The 17,272-nt window shown below is 44.5% G+C and overlaps 1 protein-coding gene across 5 annotated transcripts; it reads left to right on the top strand.

Annotated features, from left to right (window-relative positions):
* Positions 1 to 4,884: 4,884 nt before the first annotated feature.
* MYCN (MYCN proto-oncogene, bHLH transcription factor) lies at positions 4,885 to 11,012 on the top strand. Of its 5 annotated transcripts, none has more exons than XM_068183428.1 (3): positions 4,885 to 5,171; positions 7,515 to 8,308; positions 9,494 to 11,012. In XM_068183428.1, the coding sequence occupies exons 2-3, from the start codon at positions 7,615 to 7,617 to the stop codon at positions 10,093 to 10,095; spliced, it is 1,296 nt and encodes a 431-aa protein (XP_068039529.1). In that variant the 5' UTR covers positions 4,885 to 5,171; positions 7,515 to 7,614; the 3' UTR covers positions 10,096 to 11,012. The 5 variants fall into 5 exon arrangements, with proteins under 5 accessions (XP_068039529.1, XP_068039533.1, XP_068039531.1 ...); XM_068183432.1 differs by lacking the exon at positions 4,885 to 5,171 and adding an exon at positions 5,804 to 5,956 and having other exon boundaries at positions 9,497 to 11,012; XM_068183430.1 differs by lacking the exon at positions 4,885 to 5,171 and adding an exon at positions 5,999 to 6,178.
* The last annotated feature ends 6,260 nt before the right edge of the window (positions 11,013 to 17,272 follow it).

The raw sequence follows: 17,272 nt of genomic DNA, 5'->3' as shown, positions 1-17,272 counted from the left end.
TGATGAAGCTCTGAGACCTCACCAGCCCTCTTCCCACCTGCCTATTACCTGCAGCAGGTCAAGAGAAGCAGGAAACTGCCCTTCAATATAGTTCCCTCCCTGCCCATAAACTGCACAATATGAGTCTTCTAGGCTTTGCTAAATTAATTTTACCTGGCTTTAACAGGCAGTGGAGTGGATATTGAAGAGGCTCAAACCCATGACTTTCAAAGAAAAACAGAAGACCTGTGATAAGATTATTTATAAAGACATCTAATCCTGCAGGAGGTCTGACATATTTGCTGTGTCTGAAGGACACAGTAAAAAACTACATCACTGATACCCTCAGAATTACTGGTAGATGACAATCAACTGTTTCTTTGAAGCATGGTAATACAGATCAGTGTCTCGGTGTGCTGCACACATATTATATTCACCATAATTAAAAAAAAAAAAAGTGGAAAAGCAGCAACTGTAATGCACTACTTTTGTTAACTTTTTCCAGAAGTTAACAAATTATTCTAACAAAAACCAAGTTTATCGTTGCATTGGGCTAGAGTATACCTAGTCTGCCATTACCAAATTTGTGGACAACAACAAGTTGGGTGGGAGTGTTGATCTGCTGGAGAGTAGAAAGGCTCTGCAGAGGGACCTGGACAGGCTGGATTGATGGGTCAAGACACACAGCATGAGGTTCAAAACAGACCAAGTGCCAAGTCATGGACTTGGGTCACAACAACCCCTGCAGTCCTACAGGCTGGGGACAGAGTGGCTGGGAAGTGGCCAAGAGGAAAAGGATCTGGAGGTGTTGGTCAATAACAACTGAACATGAGCCAGAGTGTGCCCAGGTGGTCAGGAAGGCCAGTAGCATCCTGGCCCGTACCAGAATAGTGTGGCCAGCAAGACACACTATTAGCCTGGAGAAAAGGAGGCTCAGAGAAGACCTTATGGCTCTCTACAACTGCCTGAAGGGAGGTTGTAGCCAGGCAGACATCAGCCTCTTCTCCCAGGCAACTGGCAATAAGAAGACATAGTCTTAAGCTGTGCCAGGGGAGGTTGGACATTAGGAAGAAATTCTTCATGGAAAGGGTGATTAAATATTGGAATGGACTGCCCAGGAGGTGGTAGAGCCACCATCTCTAGAGGTGTTTAAGGAAAGATTGGATGTGGCACTCAGTGCCATGGTCTGGTTGACATGGTGGTGTTCGGTCACAGGTTGGACTTGACGATCTCAGAGGTCTCCTCCAACCTGATTCTGTGATTCTAGATAAACAGATACTAGATAAACAATTTGTTATGAAATATGTAATTTAGTGGTCTTACCTACAACTTTTTGAAGTTATTTTTGTTTTGCTTTGCTTTAGAATACAAAAGTAAGATAACCAATGCTTAGGTGTTTATCTAGCCATATATATGGTTTGAAAATCTGTTGCGAGCAGGGTGTTTTCCTGATAAATTGCTATAAGCTTCTGTCAAATATAAAAAATATGTTTCTAGGCCTTCTGGTTTTAATGAAAATCTTCCAATGCTCCCTGAGCAGCTAGAAAGGAAAGGAAGCTGACGGAGAAGACTAATACACAAACACTGGTCTGACTTTTGAAGAACCCAAATATACATAAAAGGCACAGAAGAAAAAAGCCTTTTTTCACTACCTTTTGAAAGATGGTTTCTGATATATCTAGGAACACTTAAAGGTAGAGCATTAAGCTACCTTTACCACTAGATAAATCCAGTACCTCTACTGTTTTCAGCAGCCACAGTACTATTCTATTATCAGACTACTTCTTATTAATCATATGGCTTCCAAATTAGTTCTAATTAAATAGAATTAATCCTCTGATTACTAGGTACTCCATAAAGTGTTTCTGGATGCACAGGTGAGATTAGCTAGAGACCTCTGTGGTGACTGTAAGTGAAATAACTCACAGCTTTCAATGTTTTGGTCATGTGAAACATTATACAAGCTCTAGGTATTGTGGCTACAAATTGAGAGTTTTTATGTCACAAGAATGTCTGTATTCTCTGCAGGCCTTTGTGGCATCCAAAGTAACTCTGCACTATACTCTCATCTTAATGGACAATGCTGATGCACTCTGCAAGAACTTGTGGGAAAGCAATTGCTGTCTCAGACTGTTACAATCAGCTTACCAGGGAAATCTGCTTCAGTTTCCATACGTGACACTGAGCAAGTCCCTAAGCCTGTCTCACCTGGATGTGGGTAAATTGGCAAGAGAAATAGTTTAGATTACATACCCTCAGCAACTACACAGCAGGGAGCAGCACAACTCCCTAGCAAGTTTACTGAACGTGTGCAGGAATAAATCTGCTGCTCTAAATCTGGCAGCTTTTGTAACTGTTAACTTTAATACTTACCTCCAAATACTTAATCCACCTGAAAATTTTACTACTGCTATCTAACATGAAATGTATTAGGTCTTTTTTAAGAAAAAAAAAAGAAAAAGGTCTATGAGTGTTCATACTTACATCCTTTCTAGTCCTACTTAGAGTTTCACATGTAGCTTCTGCTGGTTGACACAGAACAGGGATAAATTGTCCCAGTGCTGTCACACTTTTGCCAAGTGCACTCAGAACACTGGGGTATTGGCCACTTTCCCCATTCCCTGATTAACAAGACCGTTTATAAAATCTTTTACAGTGTAACATGCACACATGAGAATACATACATTATTTCTGAAAAGAAAGTAGAAATGCACTGAAGTTTGGGTGCCTCCGAGGAAGACAACTGCACACATATCAAACAATAATATAATTTCTTTTGATCTTCTCAACAGTTGCAGGCTGTGAGGGTGAATGAAAGGTGTATGGCCAGAGAAATTTGCCTCACACAGCATTTCTTAATGAATCAATGACAACAAATGGGAAGATGCACAGTAGCTCTGACCATAATTTTCCTGTGTATTATGTATATCTGAGCTCTCAGCACAGGGCTTTCCCAGGGTACTTGCTAGGCCACACTGAAGACCACTGGATACACTTAGATTCTTACCACTGTGTAAGTAAAAACATCCTTTAGACTTTTACATACTTTTTTACACTTTTTTATTTTTCCAGATAACAAATTCTTACAATGCCTAAACATAATTGCTACACAACTGTTTTTTATTGGGACCCACTTCTACTATCAGCACATCTTAATCCCCAATTTTTTTCCAGTGAAACAACATAATAATAAATGTACAGTAACTACTAGTAATTTCAGATTTTCATTTGCCTTGAGGTTTCTTGATAAATGCCATTTCAGGGACAGAATAGATCAGAGAGAAACTTAAACATTTATAAAAGAGCCCAAGGTAAGTGTCAGTCAAAACACCACAAGGATTTGTCCAGTCCTTCCAAAGTTTTCCACATCTTTCTCAACTCTAGAAGATAAAGCAATAGATCTGGGGTTTTAACAAGCCTTTTTACCTAAACAGACTTACTCATACACAGTAATGTTTCTCGGTACACTGTTTTCCATTTCCTGTTTGTGGGCGGTCTTGTTTTTTGCTGGTTTGATGTTTTTTGCCAATGGAAGTTACTTTAAAAGATAGGTTTTATTCATGTTCTCATTCAGAGTGCTACAAAAGATATCACACACCACAACAGAGCTTCCCTAGAAGTTGATGGTTTTGTGATGGTAAATGATGTGATGGTAATCCCATGCACATACGTATGGAAAAATAAAAAAAGGGAAAATTTTAAAAGGCTGCTGAGGAAATTTAGATGAAAATTGTAATGAATTAACAGCAAATAAGATAGCAGCCCATATCATTTCTGGATAGACATAACAATATTTGCATGTATAAAAACGCTACAGGCAAGATAAAAACCAAAAGGAGAAAATCATATATAATTGTTTAAATTCACAAAGGCCATCGACTGATGAGAATTAATAAATTGTTTACAGCTTCTGTGACCCACATGCTAACTGTTCATGTCTCCTCACAAGCTTCAACCTGTTTAAGGTTACTGAAATGTAAGGGGGGAAAATATCCCACACTTTTTTTTTGGCCAGCCAAATCATCCAAATAGACATTCATAAATCTTTGTGCTTTCATAAGTCTTTACATCTTCAAAGTACTGAGCGCACATTTGCTAATCAATGAATTCCCCTGTCTTGAATCTGAAGTGCCTTAGAGGAATGGGAGGCCAAACCACCACAGTTCAGGCAAACCTGGCCTCAAATACCTCGCCAGCTTGATGCCACAGGGGCTGGCAGCAACCTCGACAGCAGCAGGTCGGGCGCTGCTCTGCTTTATGGTGCCCGCCCCTGCACAGCTCCCTCCAGCCAAGCTGTGACTCAGAGCAGGGTATCTAAAGGTCACCTTCAGCACCCTCGCTTGAATCCTGCGCACCTGGAAGCTGCGGTACAGAGGGTTCACCTTCCAGGTGCCTTTTTTGCTCTCAGCCAGACCAGTCGAAGGCTCCTGAGATCAGCCACCTCCCTGGTGAGCGAAGGCGGGCCGGGGCGAGCTGGGCGAGCAGAGCCTGCCAGCAGCTCACTGCCTTGGCGGGGCCATCGCCGAGCAGGTGCCACCCTCGGCGAGCCAGCCCCGCAGCCAGCCCGGCCCGCCGCTGCCCGCGGTGCCCGGCTGTGCAGCACCACCGAGCCTCGGGCACCGCGGCTCCCCGACGGCTCTCAAGGCCGCCTCAGGGCGCTGAATGGCTGCTGGAGCCTCCAGGTCCTGGCCAGTGAAGCGTGACAGGGATGCGAGCAGTGGTCACCACATGGGAGAAGCAGGACTTTGCTGCCCAAAACTGCCGGAGGGGACGAGCCGAAGGGACACACAGCACAACCCTGCCTCACACGGGGTTTATTTCGCTCTGTCGCGAACGGCCTCCGCCTCCTCAGTCGCTTCCATCGACGCCCAGCTCTCTCTCCCACCACCATGCCAACCGTGTTTGAACACCCCGGGCTCGCCCCCACCGAGGCGGGACGGGGAGGCGGCCCCACGGCCACCGCACACAAAGCGGCCGCCCGCCGCCACCGGCCTGCTGTGAGCGACGCCCCAGTCCCCGCCTCAACCTGCAGCCTATGAGCAAGGAGGCACCGCCCCGAGCGGCGGCGGGATCGGGATCGTACCCGTGCCCGCTGCCGCGCACCGCCGAGGAGAGCGCCGCGCTCCCGTCCCGTCCCGGCACGTCCCGTCCCGTCCCGCGGCCCCGCGCCGGGGGAAGGAGGCGAGAGAGCGGTGGGTGCTGCCGCCGGGCAATGCGCGGGGGCGCCGGGAGCGCCGCCGCTGCGCCGCGCGGCCGCAAGGTGTCGCCGTTGGCAGCGGAACGGGGGCGCGGCGGGCGCGGTGCCGGCGCGGAGCGCTGAGCGCGGGGCCGCCCGCACGGGGCCCTGCCGGCAGCGCGGCGGCGTGAGAGCCCCGCTGGCCTGCGGGGAGGCGATCGCTGCCGATCGTGTACAGAGCCCTGCGTCGGAGCGACTCCCTCGTCCGGCCGCTTCCATTAGCCCTTGTTTGTTTATTTTCAACTGCCCCGGGGGTTGCGCGCGAGGTCGCAGCGGCGGGAGGTGGGGAGGCGACGTTTCTCGGGGCCGGCGTGGTGCGGAGAGGGGCGGCCCCGCGACATCCGAACGCCCTCCTGGAGGATAAAGAGCGAACGGGGCTTTTGGCGCCAAACGCGCGGCCCCGCCCTGCGCGCGTGGAGCGGGGGCGGGGCCGGCGCTCCCGCCATTCTCCCGCTGTTTCCCAGTTCTCCCTCCCGAGCGTGTCAGGGTTTTTTTTTTGGTGTTTTTTTTTTTTTTTTTTTTTTAATGCCGTTTTGGGGGGTTAATAATATCCAGCCGCTTCAAAGGCAGGCAGTGACAGTCATCTGTCTGCGAGCAGAGGGTGGATGCGGAGGCCGGGTCGGCCCGGCAGGCGGGCGCGGAAAGTGCTACAGACACCATCAGCTGCTTTTTTTTTTTTTTTCCTCTCCCCTTTTCCCCGCCACTCCTCCCCCTCGCACACCCACCACCATCACCACGGAGGTAAGAAGAGGAAGCTGCAGGTTCTGGGCTGTAGGACAAAACCCCAGTCAAATAAATCCAATTCCCCATCGCGTTTGAGTTGCCGAACTGGGAAGGATGGGGCAGGAAAGGGAGCGCAGGGGCAGAGCGGAGCCTGAATGGGGTTCTCATTGAGCAGAAGAAAATCCTGGAGGATATTTGTGTTTTCGTTTGGAGCTGTCGCATTGAGATCGCCAGTGTTTTGTAGGTGCCTCTTTACTGCTTTGCATTTTAAACAGTTCAATGTATTTCCCGAGTAGAAAAATGCACAGTCCTGGAGGCGCCCAGGGGGCGGGGCGGGAGCGCAGCTGAGCCGAGCCGGGCGCGTTTCTCGGCGTTTCATCATAAGGCTTTTCATGGATTTTTTTTTTCACCCCTTTTTGGTCTCCGTCTCAGCGTCAGCTGTTGTGAACCCAGCAGAACAATTTCCTTTCGCGTTGCCTTAACCGAGCTGAAGGGAGAAGCTGACTGGATTTTTTTTGGACTTTAAACCTTTTTTTTTTTTTTCTTTTTTTCTTTTTTTTTATTTTTTTTAATGTCTGATGCAACGGAGCTCTCGGCAAAGGAATGGGGCTGTGGTTGACTGGCCGCGGGTAGTGAGTGGGGGGTCCGGCCGAGGTAAGGGCAGCAGCGCGCACTCGCCGGGCTGAGGGAGCTGGTGTTTGCAGGAGGTTTAGTGCATGAAGCGACCGAACGTGCGGAGTTGCTGCCCTTGCAACCTCGTTGTTGTAGGAAAGAGGGGGGAAAACTTCCCGTGCCTTCTTGGCAAATCCGGAGGCTTTGTTGGTGGCGCCGGGGTGATTTTAATGCATTTTTATGCGTGAGGTTATTACATAAGGTTGATAATTTCTGTTGCTGCTGGATTTCCCCTCCTCCCCCTCCCCCCTTGTGTTGTGTGCGGATTTCGCTGGCTCGCTTTGAGTGAATGAACTGGCGATTTGCGAAGTTGCAAAGAGCCCCTCCGCCCCTTTTTTTTTTTTTTTTTTTTTTTTTTTTTTTGCATCCTTCTCCTCTCCCCTTTACACTGCGGAGCAGTGACAAAAGGAGTAAACTTCCTCTACTTTTGCTGGCATATTAAGACGCCTTTCTGGAGTGATTACGGTATCAAAGCCATGCATCTGTCTGCAGTTACTGTGCTGTTTTGAGCGTTTGAAGCGGTTTGGGGAGAGCAGGCGAGGGCTATGTACACAGGCTGTGCATCCCCGCTGGACTGTGCAGGCTGGATTTGCGTCCCCACGGAGTGGCGGGGCAGGCTCTGCACGGGGAAACACTACCTGAGCACTTCGATTTCAGTATCTTGAGTCGGGAGGAGAAAGGTGTGTGAGATGCTTTTTTTTTTTTTTTTTTTTTTTTTTGCTCAACTTTCTAAAGGCTCCTTCTTGCTTGCTATTTATGATGGGATTATTAATTTTTTTTCCTTCCTTTAAGAGGAAGGGAGTCACGTTCGTCTCTGTTTGTTCGTATTTTTAATTGTGGTTTTGTTGGTTTTTTTTCTTTTTTTTTCTTTTTTTCTTTTTTTTTTTTTTTTTTTCACTTTCAGGTCGTGGGAGAACCTCTCTTCTTCCTCTTGGTGGAAATACCGATAAAACCTGTGTTTGAAACTATTGCTTGACCCAGGGATCAGCAAAAAGAGACCCGTAATGCCAGGAATGGTCAGTAAAAACCCAGACCTCGAGTTTGACTCTTTGCAGCCTTGTTTCTACCCGGACGAAGATGACTTTTATTTGTGCGGGCCGGACTCCGCTCCCCCGGGCGAGGACATCTGGAAAAAGTTTGAGCTGCTGCCCACCCCTCCTCTGTCTCCCAGCCGGGCCGGGCTCCAGGAGCACCCTCCGGGCGGGGGCCCGGTGCCGTGGGGAGGAGCGGCTCTGTGGGGCTGCCGCCCCACCGATCCCGTGGACTGGGCATCGGAGCTGCTCCTGCTGCCGCCCGAGGCCGACCTGTGGGGCGGCGTGGACGGAGGGGACTTCTTCGAGACGGGCCCCGGCGTGACGAACAATCTCAACTCCATCATCATCCAGGACTGCATGTGGAGCGGCTTCTCCGCGCGCGAGAAGCTGGAGCGGGCGGTCAGCGAGAAGCTGCAGAGCAAGGCGCCCGCCGCGCCGCCGCCGGCCCCGGGCAGCCCCGCCAGCGCCCGCGCGGAGCTGGGCGGCGCCGTGCCCGAGTGCGTGGACCCGGCCGTGGTCTTCCCCTTCCCCGTCAACAAACGGGAGGCACCGGCGGCGGCCGGAGGGGCTGCGCGGGGCGGCCGCCCGCCGCGCCCCGCCGGGGACAGCCGGGCGAGCAGCAGCAGCAGCAGCTCCTCCGGGGACGACATGCTCAGTGACTCGGGTAAGCGCTCCGGCCCCAGGGTGCGGGGGTGGGGACGGGGGGGGGGGGGGTGGCGGCTGCGCCCCCCGCCGGCTGCCCCGGGGGCGGGCGGGGCGGCTGCGCCCCGGAGCCGGGCCGGGCGGGGCGCGGGGCGGCCGGCAGGCGGCAGCAGGCGCGGCCGCAGCGCGGGGCCCCGCGGGGGCGGCGGGCACGGCCCGGGGCAGCCCCCGCCCGCCCCTCGCCCTGTGCCGGCTGCGGCGGGGCCGGAGCCTTCACCGGGCAGCAGCTCCGGCCCGCAGGGGCTGCGCGGTGCTGGGGACCCTCCGGCCCCCTGATAGTCTCCTGCCCCTGGGGGGCTCGGGGGTGCGGCAGTGCAGCTGCCACCGCCACCCTGGGCACAGATTTGTGGGGGATGACCGTGTGCGCGTTCCCTTAGGCGCCATGCGGCCAGGCTGGAGCTAGACTAGTGAATCTTTAGAGCGGCGCTTGTACTGACAGAGCCCAAAATGCCCCAGACATTCTCTGTGTGTGTACGCAGAGAAGTCCACTTGGGCTGAACCACGGTTTGGCGTGTGTGGATGAGCTGGTCCCTATGACCACCGCCACAAACTTGGTGATCCGTCCCGGGTTTCAGAGCCTGCTGTCCCTTTAATGTCTGGTTTGACAGCTTTGGGTGAGGAAGCACTTCCAACAGCTGTCTTCTTGGCAGTGCACCAAGCGCCGGCTTAAAGGGTCCCCGGCTGGAGCAGTTCACCTTCTGCCTCAGAACAAACCCAGCGATTGTTTCGTTTTCCGGCTGCTTTTCTACCAAGCAGGGGCTATGTTGTGGCTCTGTGCTTGCCTTTTGTGCCACAACTCGACGATTCCATTCAAACTACATACATTCTGTCTAAAAATACTTTTCTGCCTTTGTGATTGTGTGGGTGGTAGCTCCATTTTGATTGAAAATTAGATGTGTTTAAAAATCCCATCTCATCAAACTTACTTAGCTTTCAGAAATCCCTGTTCTTTGCTAATTTCATGTGTATTACATACTTTTACAGATCTATATCTGATAGCAGATGGTGGGTGCACCCTGGTTTTGCCATCAGTTATTTCATTATTGCTTTTACTGGATATATATTTTGTCAATAAATACTGATACTTTTAATCAAGGTATTTTCAGGGAGAATAATATCTGTTTTATTTTCTGTCCTTTATTACTAGAAGATGATGATGAGGAGGAGGAAGAGGATGAAGAAGAAGAAATAGATGTTGTTACAGTGGAGAAAAGACGCTCCTCTACCAACAAGTCTGTTACCACCCTTACTATTACAGTGCGTCCTAAAAATACCACTTTTTCATCAGTCAGGACACAGCAGAATGGACTGATATTAAAGCGTTGTGCCCCAATTCACCAGCAGCATAATTATGCTGCTCCTTCTCCATTCGTGGAGACTGAAGAGTCTCCACCACAGAAAAAGTTAAAAGTTGAGGTGCCCCGTCCAGTAAAACCCACGATCCAACCAAAGCTTAAGAGTTCAAGTCCTCGAAACTCTGATTCAGAGGACAGTGAACGTCGACGCAACCATAATATCCTGGAGCGTCAACGACGTAATGATCTACGGTCAAGTTTCCTCACATTAAGGGACCATGTTCCAGAACTGGTTCAAAATGAGAAAGCTGCAAAAGTTGTGATCTTGAAAAAAGCCACTGAATATGTTCATTCTCTTCAGGCAGAGGAGCAGAAGTTACTGCTAGAAAAGGAAAAACTGCAAGCCAGACAAGAACAATTACTAAAGAAAATAGATTACAAGCGGACTTGCTAAACTTTTTTTGTTTTGTTTTGGTGTTTTTTTCTGGCTGATCAGGACAGTCATTGCCACTTTGCACATTTTTGATTCTTTATAAAAAAATTGTGTTTTTTGACGTTAAGAATGTTGGTTTTAATTTCAATCCAATCCCTGAAGTAATCGACAGACTATATTATCCGGGTACGGAGCAAATGGATTTTCTTGCAAGGAGTTTATTGCAAGACTACCAAACAACAATGGACTGCCTTTGTTTTTTCTTCTTAAGAACTGTAGATGGTGGGGATTTTTTTTTTTTTAAGTGTTGTGAGCATTTGGAGCTGCTGATGACATCTAGTTGAGTTTTAAAATGTTCATTCCTAAGTTTTATGGTGCTTATGTTCTAACAGATGTTACTTTAGGGGTTGGCAGTTTTGTACCCCTGTGGGAATTTCTGTAAATACCATCTACACACTTGCCTTTTGTACATGTCTTGGGTTATGAGAGGTGGCTTTTGCTGCCAGTATTAGACTGGAAGTTCATACCTAAGTACTGTAATACCTCAATGTTTGAGGAGCATGTTTTTGTATACAAATATATTGTTAATCTCTGTTATGTACTGTACTAATTCTTACATTGCCTGTATACTTTAGTATGATGCTGATACATAACTAAATTTGATACTTATATTTTCGTATGAAAATGAGTTGTGAAAGTTTTGAGTAGATATTACTTTATCACTTTTTTGAACTAAGAAACTTTTGTAAAGAAATTTACTATATATGCCTTTTCCTAGCCTGTTTCTTCCAGTTAATGTATTTGTTAATGTTTGGTGCATAGAACTGGGTAACTGCAAAGTTCTGTGTTTAATTTCTTCCAATGATGTACATTTAGTGCTGCGTCTTATAGCACTTTGAAATACCTCATGTTTATGAAAATAAATAGCAATTACATGATGTGCCATTTACTATTTTTCTTTTAAATAAAATCTTTGACTGCAATATTGATGAAATACAAAAAGCATGGTCCCATACCCTTGGCACTTAAATCTTGGTACTTCAACTCTCAGACTGTAGGTGACACTACAAAGATCAGCTGGACAGGACATTTCCATTTCTGGTTAAATAATAATTGTAGTAAGAACTGTGTTCCTGGTATTTCATACTTGTTCAGGATCATCACAGGGGAACAGATGTACCACACTTAATGGAATAACTCCTGTGTCTCGCAAAAACTCCTCAAATATCTACTGTACCCAGAGAATTGTGAGGGATCAGAAACATGGCTAGCAAACTTCTGCTAAGGGACTGGCCTCTGTGGCACACAGGTGAAGTAAATGATGGAGGTAGACTTGCCAAGGCATAGAAAATTAAATACTTGTAGTAAACAAAGATCTTAACCTGCCTGCAGTTTTTTGCATTAGGAGAGCCTCAAAACTGTCCATTGTTGCACTGGAGAATTAATGTTCTTGTTTGTAGCTGAAGGTCCCATTTGCTACTACATTAGTTAGTAAAATTGAAAATATTAGGAAAGATGCAGAGCCATGAAACCTGCATCAGATGAAGATGGAACTTTGTTGTCTTGAGAGCTGCCATTTGGTGTGACAGGAATAAGACACTCAACTCTATGAAATAATCTGTTTGGTCATTGTAGTGAAGACCGTGAGACCAGTTGTTCTATTTTCTAGTCTCTACAGGTATTTTTGATGTTGTCTTTCCTCACACTGAATCTGAAAAAAAAAGAAGATAGGAATTAATGACCAAATGGCCAGTAAGTACTTTGGGGATCCACTTGCAAGAAGCTCACCTGTCACATCTGCCCCTGCTTCAGCCACAAAAGAAGTAGCTTGTTTGGTGGTGGAGGTAAAGAAATCCTGTATTTCCTGTGAGGTAACAGGAAGAGCAGTGTGGGGGCAAAACAGCCCCCACTTAATGGATGTGCTATACGTCTATCCCTACAGATTGCTGATGGACTCATAACCTGTGTGCTGTTGGGCCCCAGGCAGCTTCTCTACCATGACCACCAAGAACTGTACATAGATAGTGCAGTAAATCCAGATCTTCAATAGGTGTAACACTGTGGATTCAGCTAGGTCTACACAAGCATTTGAAGAACTGGCCTGATTAGAGTTAAGATCTAAATGCAGATCCAACCACAGTTGTTCCATATATAGAATCTTTGTTTTGATTCCCTTGACATGCTTCTTCCACTTTCTAGCTACAGTGATAAAACAGTAGATAGAGACAACTGGTGTGAACAAGTACAGCGTACATTTAATTTTACTACCTAAAACAATTTTTAGCCCTCTTTTTTTAGCAATTTCTGTTGAACTCCTGTTGTACTGTTTTCAAACAAGGTATGCGTCAAATGTGTATTCTTGAAGAAGGAAAGTCCCTTCTCATTCCCCTTCCCCTTTCCCTTCTTCACCTTCACTCTCATGGAGAACTTTGGTCCAAATCCTCCACTCATAGTGAACTCTGCGTCAGATCATGTTGCTCAGGGTCACACAGCCAAGGCTTGAATATCTTAAAGGATTGAGATTCCACGGCCTCTTTGGGCAACACATGTTTTTTGCCTACCATGACTGATACAAATTTTTGTACTATCTGGAATTTTCCTTGTTGCAATCCTTGTCCATTGCCTCCTGTCTTTTTGTGTTTAACTTCCTGGAAGAGTCTGGTTGCACCTTGTCTGTAACCTCCCAGTAGAGAGTTGAAGACAGCAATTCTTTCTCTTTTTGAGACAACCCAGTTCTGTCTTGTCTTGTGGTAACCAAGCATTTAGAGTATAATAAAGGTGTCAAATACTCAGATTTGTTTGGATATTCAACACAAATTCTATCTGAAAGCCTCTATTTCTCACTATATAATGTGGGAGATTTGGTCTGATTTAGAATTCAGTGATAAATGTCCAGCTGATGTCTGTGGAGATAGAATCTGGTGCCATAATGCTCCCATATACTGGACCGTTTGCCTGCTTCTCTGTGCTGTACTAGTGGTACTTTGGCACTGTCTTTTTTTTTCTTTCTTTTTTTTTTTTTTCTTAATAAGGAGTTGATAGGTTTTGTTTTCATATTGTCACTGTAGGGAGAAAATTGTCAAGGTCAAATATTTCTGGTAAAAAAAAATAGTTGTAGGATGTTGATAAAGTTACAGTTGTTAACTAGAAGATTTCTTTTGTAGTTACATGATAAAAAGATTTGAGAGTTGAAGGAAAGACAGCTTTTGAAAAGAAGTAAACAAATAATTGTGTAATATTTTCTGTAGAATCAGTACAGTAGCCAGAATGCTACATAGAGAAGGACATAGAATCATAGCTGCAGCCATAACAAAAGATCCTTTTGCAAGTGTATCTAGAGTAGGGAGTCCATAAGGACTCAGTCAAATAATGAATTGAGACATTATTGCTTTTTTTTTTTTAAATACATACCTACATTTGCATAACAAATGCAAATATATCTGTCTGGAGAATCATATGTGGCAAGTACCTAATAGCTGCTTATTACAAAGAAGATATTGCTGATTCCTGAAAGGAGAATTGAATTCAGTTGATCTCAGTCTTATTTGATCTACTATAAAAATTGCCAAGTTCTTTTTCTTACAAGATAGAATTTGCTGATGGTGGTTTTCTCCAAAATCACATATCCCAGAGGATGCTCTCCTTCCCTCCTTCTGTTTATTTTCTTTAAAATACCACTAAGAACACAAGGGACTTGTAACACTGAAATGAAATGACTCCTCCATAAATTAGTAGAAGTGAAACACCAGTGGGAGACCTTAAAAAGGTGAAATGTGTTAATGGTGTCATTACCACTTGGTCACCTGTTGCCATGAGTGCTAAGTGCATTTCTCAAACCCTGAGCTGCTGTTATAGCAACTTATCACCAGGTCTTGGCAGGACTCCTTGAGAGATTATGAAATATATAATTTACAGTTTGCTCCTGGGAAGTATACTGATAAACCAAGCTAGAATAAAATTACTTCAAATGGGTGACATTCTTAAGCTTGAATTTCCTGGCTTCTGGCTGGTTTAAGTCAGAAGATGTAATTTAATTTAAAATACTAATTTTGAGATAATTAATTTTTAATGTACAATTGCCAAATGCTACATGAGCTATACGTGGGTTACTTTCTTCTCCTTGTGTCCACTTCCCTCCCATTTCCCTTTTCCCTTCCCCGTCTCTTTTTCTCAGGAACACAAAGCCATCAAACTTAAAGGGATTTGAGGTGTCACAGCAACGCTTTTAAATTAAGCAGGGATTTCAACAGAAACAGGAGATATACAACACTTCCAGAAATCTCAGAGGAAAGCAGTGGTGCAAAACGTGGAAAAGAAGCTGATTGTAGAGCCAGCATGGTGGGTTTTGTCTCAGCACTTCTGGCTGCTCCTGGAGCACTGACAAGCCTGAATTCAGAGCCCTTGATCTGTTCCAAGACAAGCTTTCACTTCTGCTGGACTACCTGTCCAATTTCCTGCCCTACAGTAGTTTTTTGCTGCCTACCTGCTTTTACTGACCCTGCAATGAAGCTTGGCCACCATAAACTTGCTGCTGGGTTGTAAGACGTGGTAATTCCTGATGCCTGCAGATCTTTGATTTTCATTCAGCTTTGCGCCCTTACTGGCCAGATCCTTCTCTTGATGAAATTTTGATTTTTTTGCCCAACAGTCAACTCGGAGAAGATAAAATGAATTCTTGATTTCTGAACCATGGAGGTTCCTTGTATGTGTGCTGGATGAATAAATTAACATACATGCTATGTGCACACAAGGCATTCCGTAAGTGTTGATCCATGAGCCCTGCTAAATAAAGCCTAGTGTATATTTTAGCTGAGTTAGTTACAAGGCTGTCCACTTGGCCCTTTGAAGAAAAAGCAAACAAAGCCATTTTGTTTCCTGTATTTATGATCACAGTATGATACACCTAAATAATGCAGACATTAAAAATAAGCATCTACAATGTAATCATAAATAATAGCAAGCATTTTTTAACTCCATGGCAAAATGGATGGGTGTGTAGACTTATCAGACTTAAAATTTATCAAACTTATAACTGAATTATGACCTATTTATTACTGATCTCTGAATTGTTACATTTTGTATGCATGATCATTGTTAGGCTCCATATATGCTATTATGGCTGCTCTGTTTGTGAGCTATGTCATTTGCCATCATATAGTGTTTCCATCTGACATTATTTAGATAAGTGGAGACATTTTCATTTTATGGTATAATATGATTATTTAATTTTTCTTTTCTGTGCTCCCAAATTCCCAATGTCATTTGTCTGCTTTAAGTGCTTACTGCTTTCTATCTGCTTTCTGTCTTCTACACTGCACACATTTAGGGAAAGAAACTGTCTTCTATGTTATCTGTCTGAAGCCGAGTTAGATTGTCTCTGTGAGTAGCTGTATCAATCATAAAACTGTAACAAGAGTCCTGTTGTCTAACAGCTACGTACAGCTTAGTTTTATATTAGGGGTAGGATGAGTCATGCTGTCTACATCTGTCTAGTTTCACCTTCTAATCTAGAAGCTTTACAAGCATTACAGAGTTTTAAGCAACTAGCTGCTTAGCTTCCTAATTCTCCTTATGTAGTCAGCGGAGAGATGCAGGCTCTTCCCGGAGCACAGTCCAGAGCATCTGCATTGGGCTTTACATGGAACAGGCCCAAGCACTGCTCTGGACCTTGAGGAAAGAGTGATTACAGCATGCAAGGTGTGATTACGGGAACTGTGTTAAAGGCTGCTTTTTTGCTGCTGGATAACCAGGTTACTTGATCTCTAGCTGATCTTACTTACTATATGAAATTTAAAGCAATGATTTGGAGAAAACTGCAGGCTAATGGATACTTTACTTAGAATAAAACAGTGCATAAATGTAGGATATATAGTTAATCAGCATAGTTGTTTTATTTGCAATTAAATACAATATTTCAATGGCACTTATCTCCATTTCGCTTCCTAACACCATCAAAAATAAATACATAGTGTTTTAGTGTTCAATGATTTCACTTCCTCACAGAACAAATCAGTGTAATTAGAATATTATTTGGATGGATATTTTTAGTATCTGTATACAAATAGATTTTTCTTCTGCAACACATGGCAATTACATTTAGGCAAAATCTTGCTTCTTCAGTATGATACAGACTTAATAAAAAGTACATTGTGATTAATATTGTAATCAATTTAATTCCAACATCTAATTAATATTGCAATTCATAGTGTAGGAGATGAAGGAACTATCTAATATCATACACACATTCAATGTTGTCTAGTACCTAGGAATACTCAGAAAACATTTTTGAAACCAGTTAGAAAATGTCCTCTTTTAAATTCCTAAGATCAATGTTAAAATATCCCTGAAATATTGTTATGAATTTGCTTTTAAACATAGAAAATATTTGTGTCTTATAAAATTGTCATTAGATTTGGCATTCTATTATTTTGGAAGCAATTTACCACTTTATTTCTTTTGAAGCAAATGTTCAGAAAGGAACAATATCACAGAAAGGAAATTGTTTCAGTGCTTAGTCAACCTCAGAATTTGGTCCTATAGAGCTAGAAAATAATATTTAGATTACTAAATCATGTGCTGAAATGAGTGGTGACATGTAACAACCTCTCCCTGGAAGTGATTTTTTTATTTTTAAAGAGATAATTAGAGGTTCATGCTTGATATTTCTCCTCTATAGGAAATTTGGATCATGTTTGGTTGATTCCCTTAAAACTGCATATACTCTTAAATTAAGTTAGATAATTCTTTGTAAAAGAAAATCTAACTTAGTTTTATCTCAAGACCTGGTCATCAAAAATGTACTGTAAACTGTGGTTCTGATAGCTTCTTATTTCTCATTTTCTCCTACATTCATTAGTTTTGGTCATGGTTCCAAGGAAACTCTGTCACATCCTCAATAATTATGATTACAAACATTTCTCTAAAAGCTTTGCTTCAGGTCAGACAAGCCTGGGTAAACCACAGTCTCAATGTATTATTTCTCAGGTGTACAAGATAATGTTGGTTGTGAAGTATTGTGTTGTAAAGCCATATCTTTATGAACATTTCCTTCAAACGTGCTGCTAATGAAGCTATGTAATGATTTCAGCAATTTCAATAGTTTTTATTATCTTCAGCCTTTAAACATTCTTTTGCTGACCTGATTCATTACTTGACTTTTCTTTTGCTAAGTAGCCCTACAGGAAGCAAGGGGGATTCA

This window comes from Anomalospiza imberbis, chromosome 3 (assembly GCF_031753505.1).
Source record: "Anomalospiza imberbis isolate Cuckoo-Finch-1a 21T00152 chromosome 3, ASM3175350v1, whole genome shotgun sequence".
Taxonomy (NCBI): domain Eukaryota; kingdom Metazoa; phylum Chordata; class Aves; order Passeriformes; family Viduidae; genus Anomalospiza; species Anomalospiza imberbis.
The sequence above is the reverse complement of the archived record's forward strand: the minus strand, read 5'-3'. Positions and strand labels throughout refer to the sequence as shown.

Bases quoted from the DNA above. Each gene is read 5' to 3' on its own strand.
- MYCN (XM_068183428.1), top strand. From the start codon at position 7,615: ATGCCAGGAATGGTCAGTAAAAACCCAGACCTCGAGTTTGACTCTTTG. The intron at 8,309-9,493 runs GTAAGCGCTCCG...CTTTATTACTAG, and splicing joins CGACATGCTCAGTGACTCGG to AAGATGATGATGAGGAGGAG.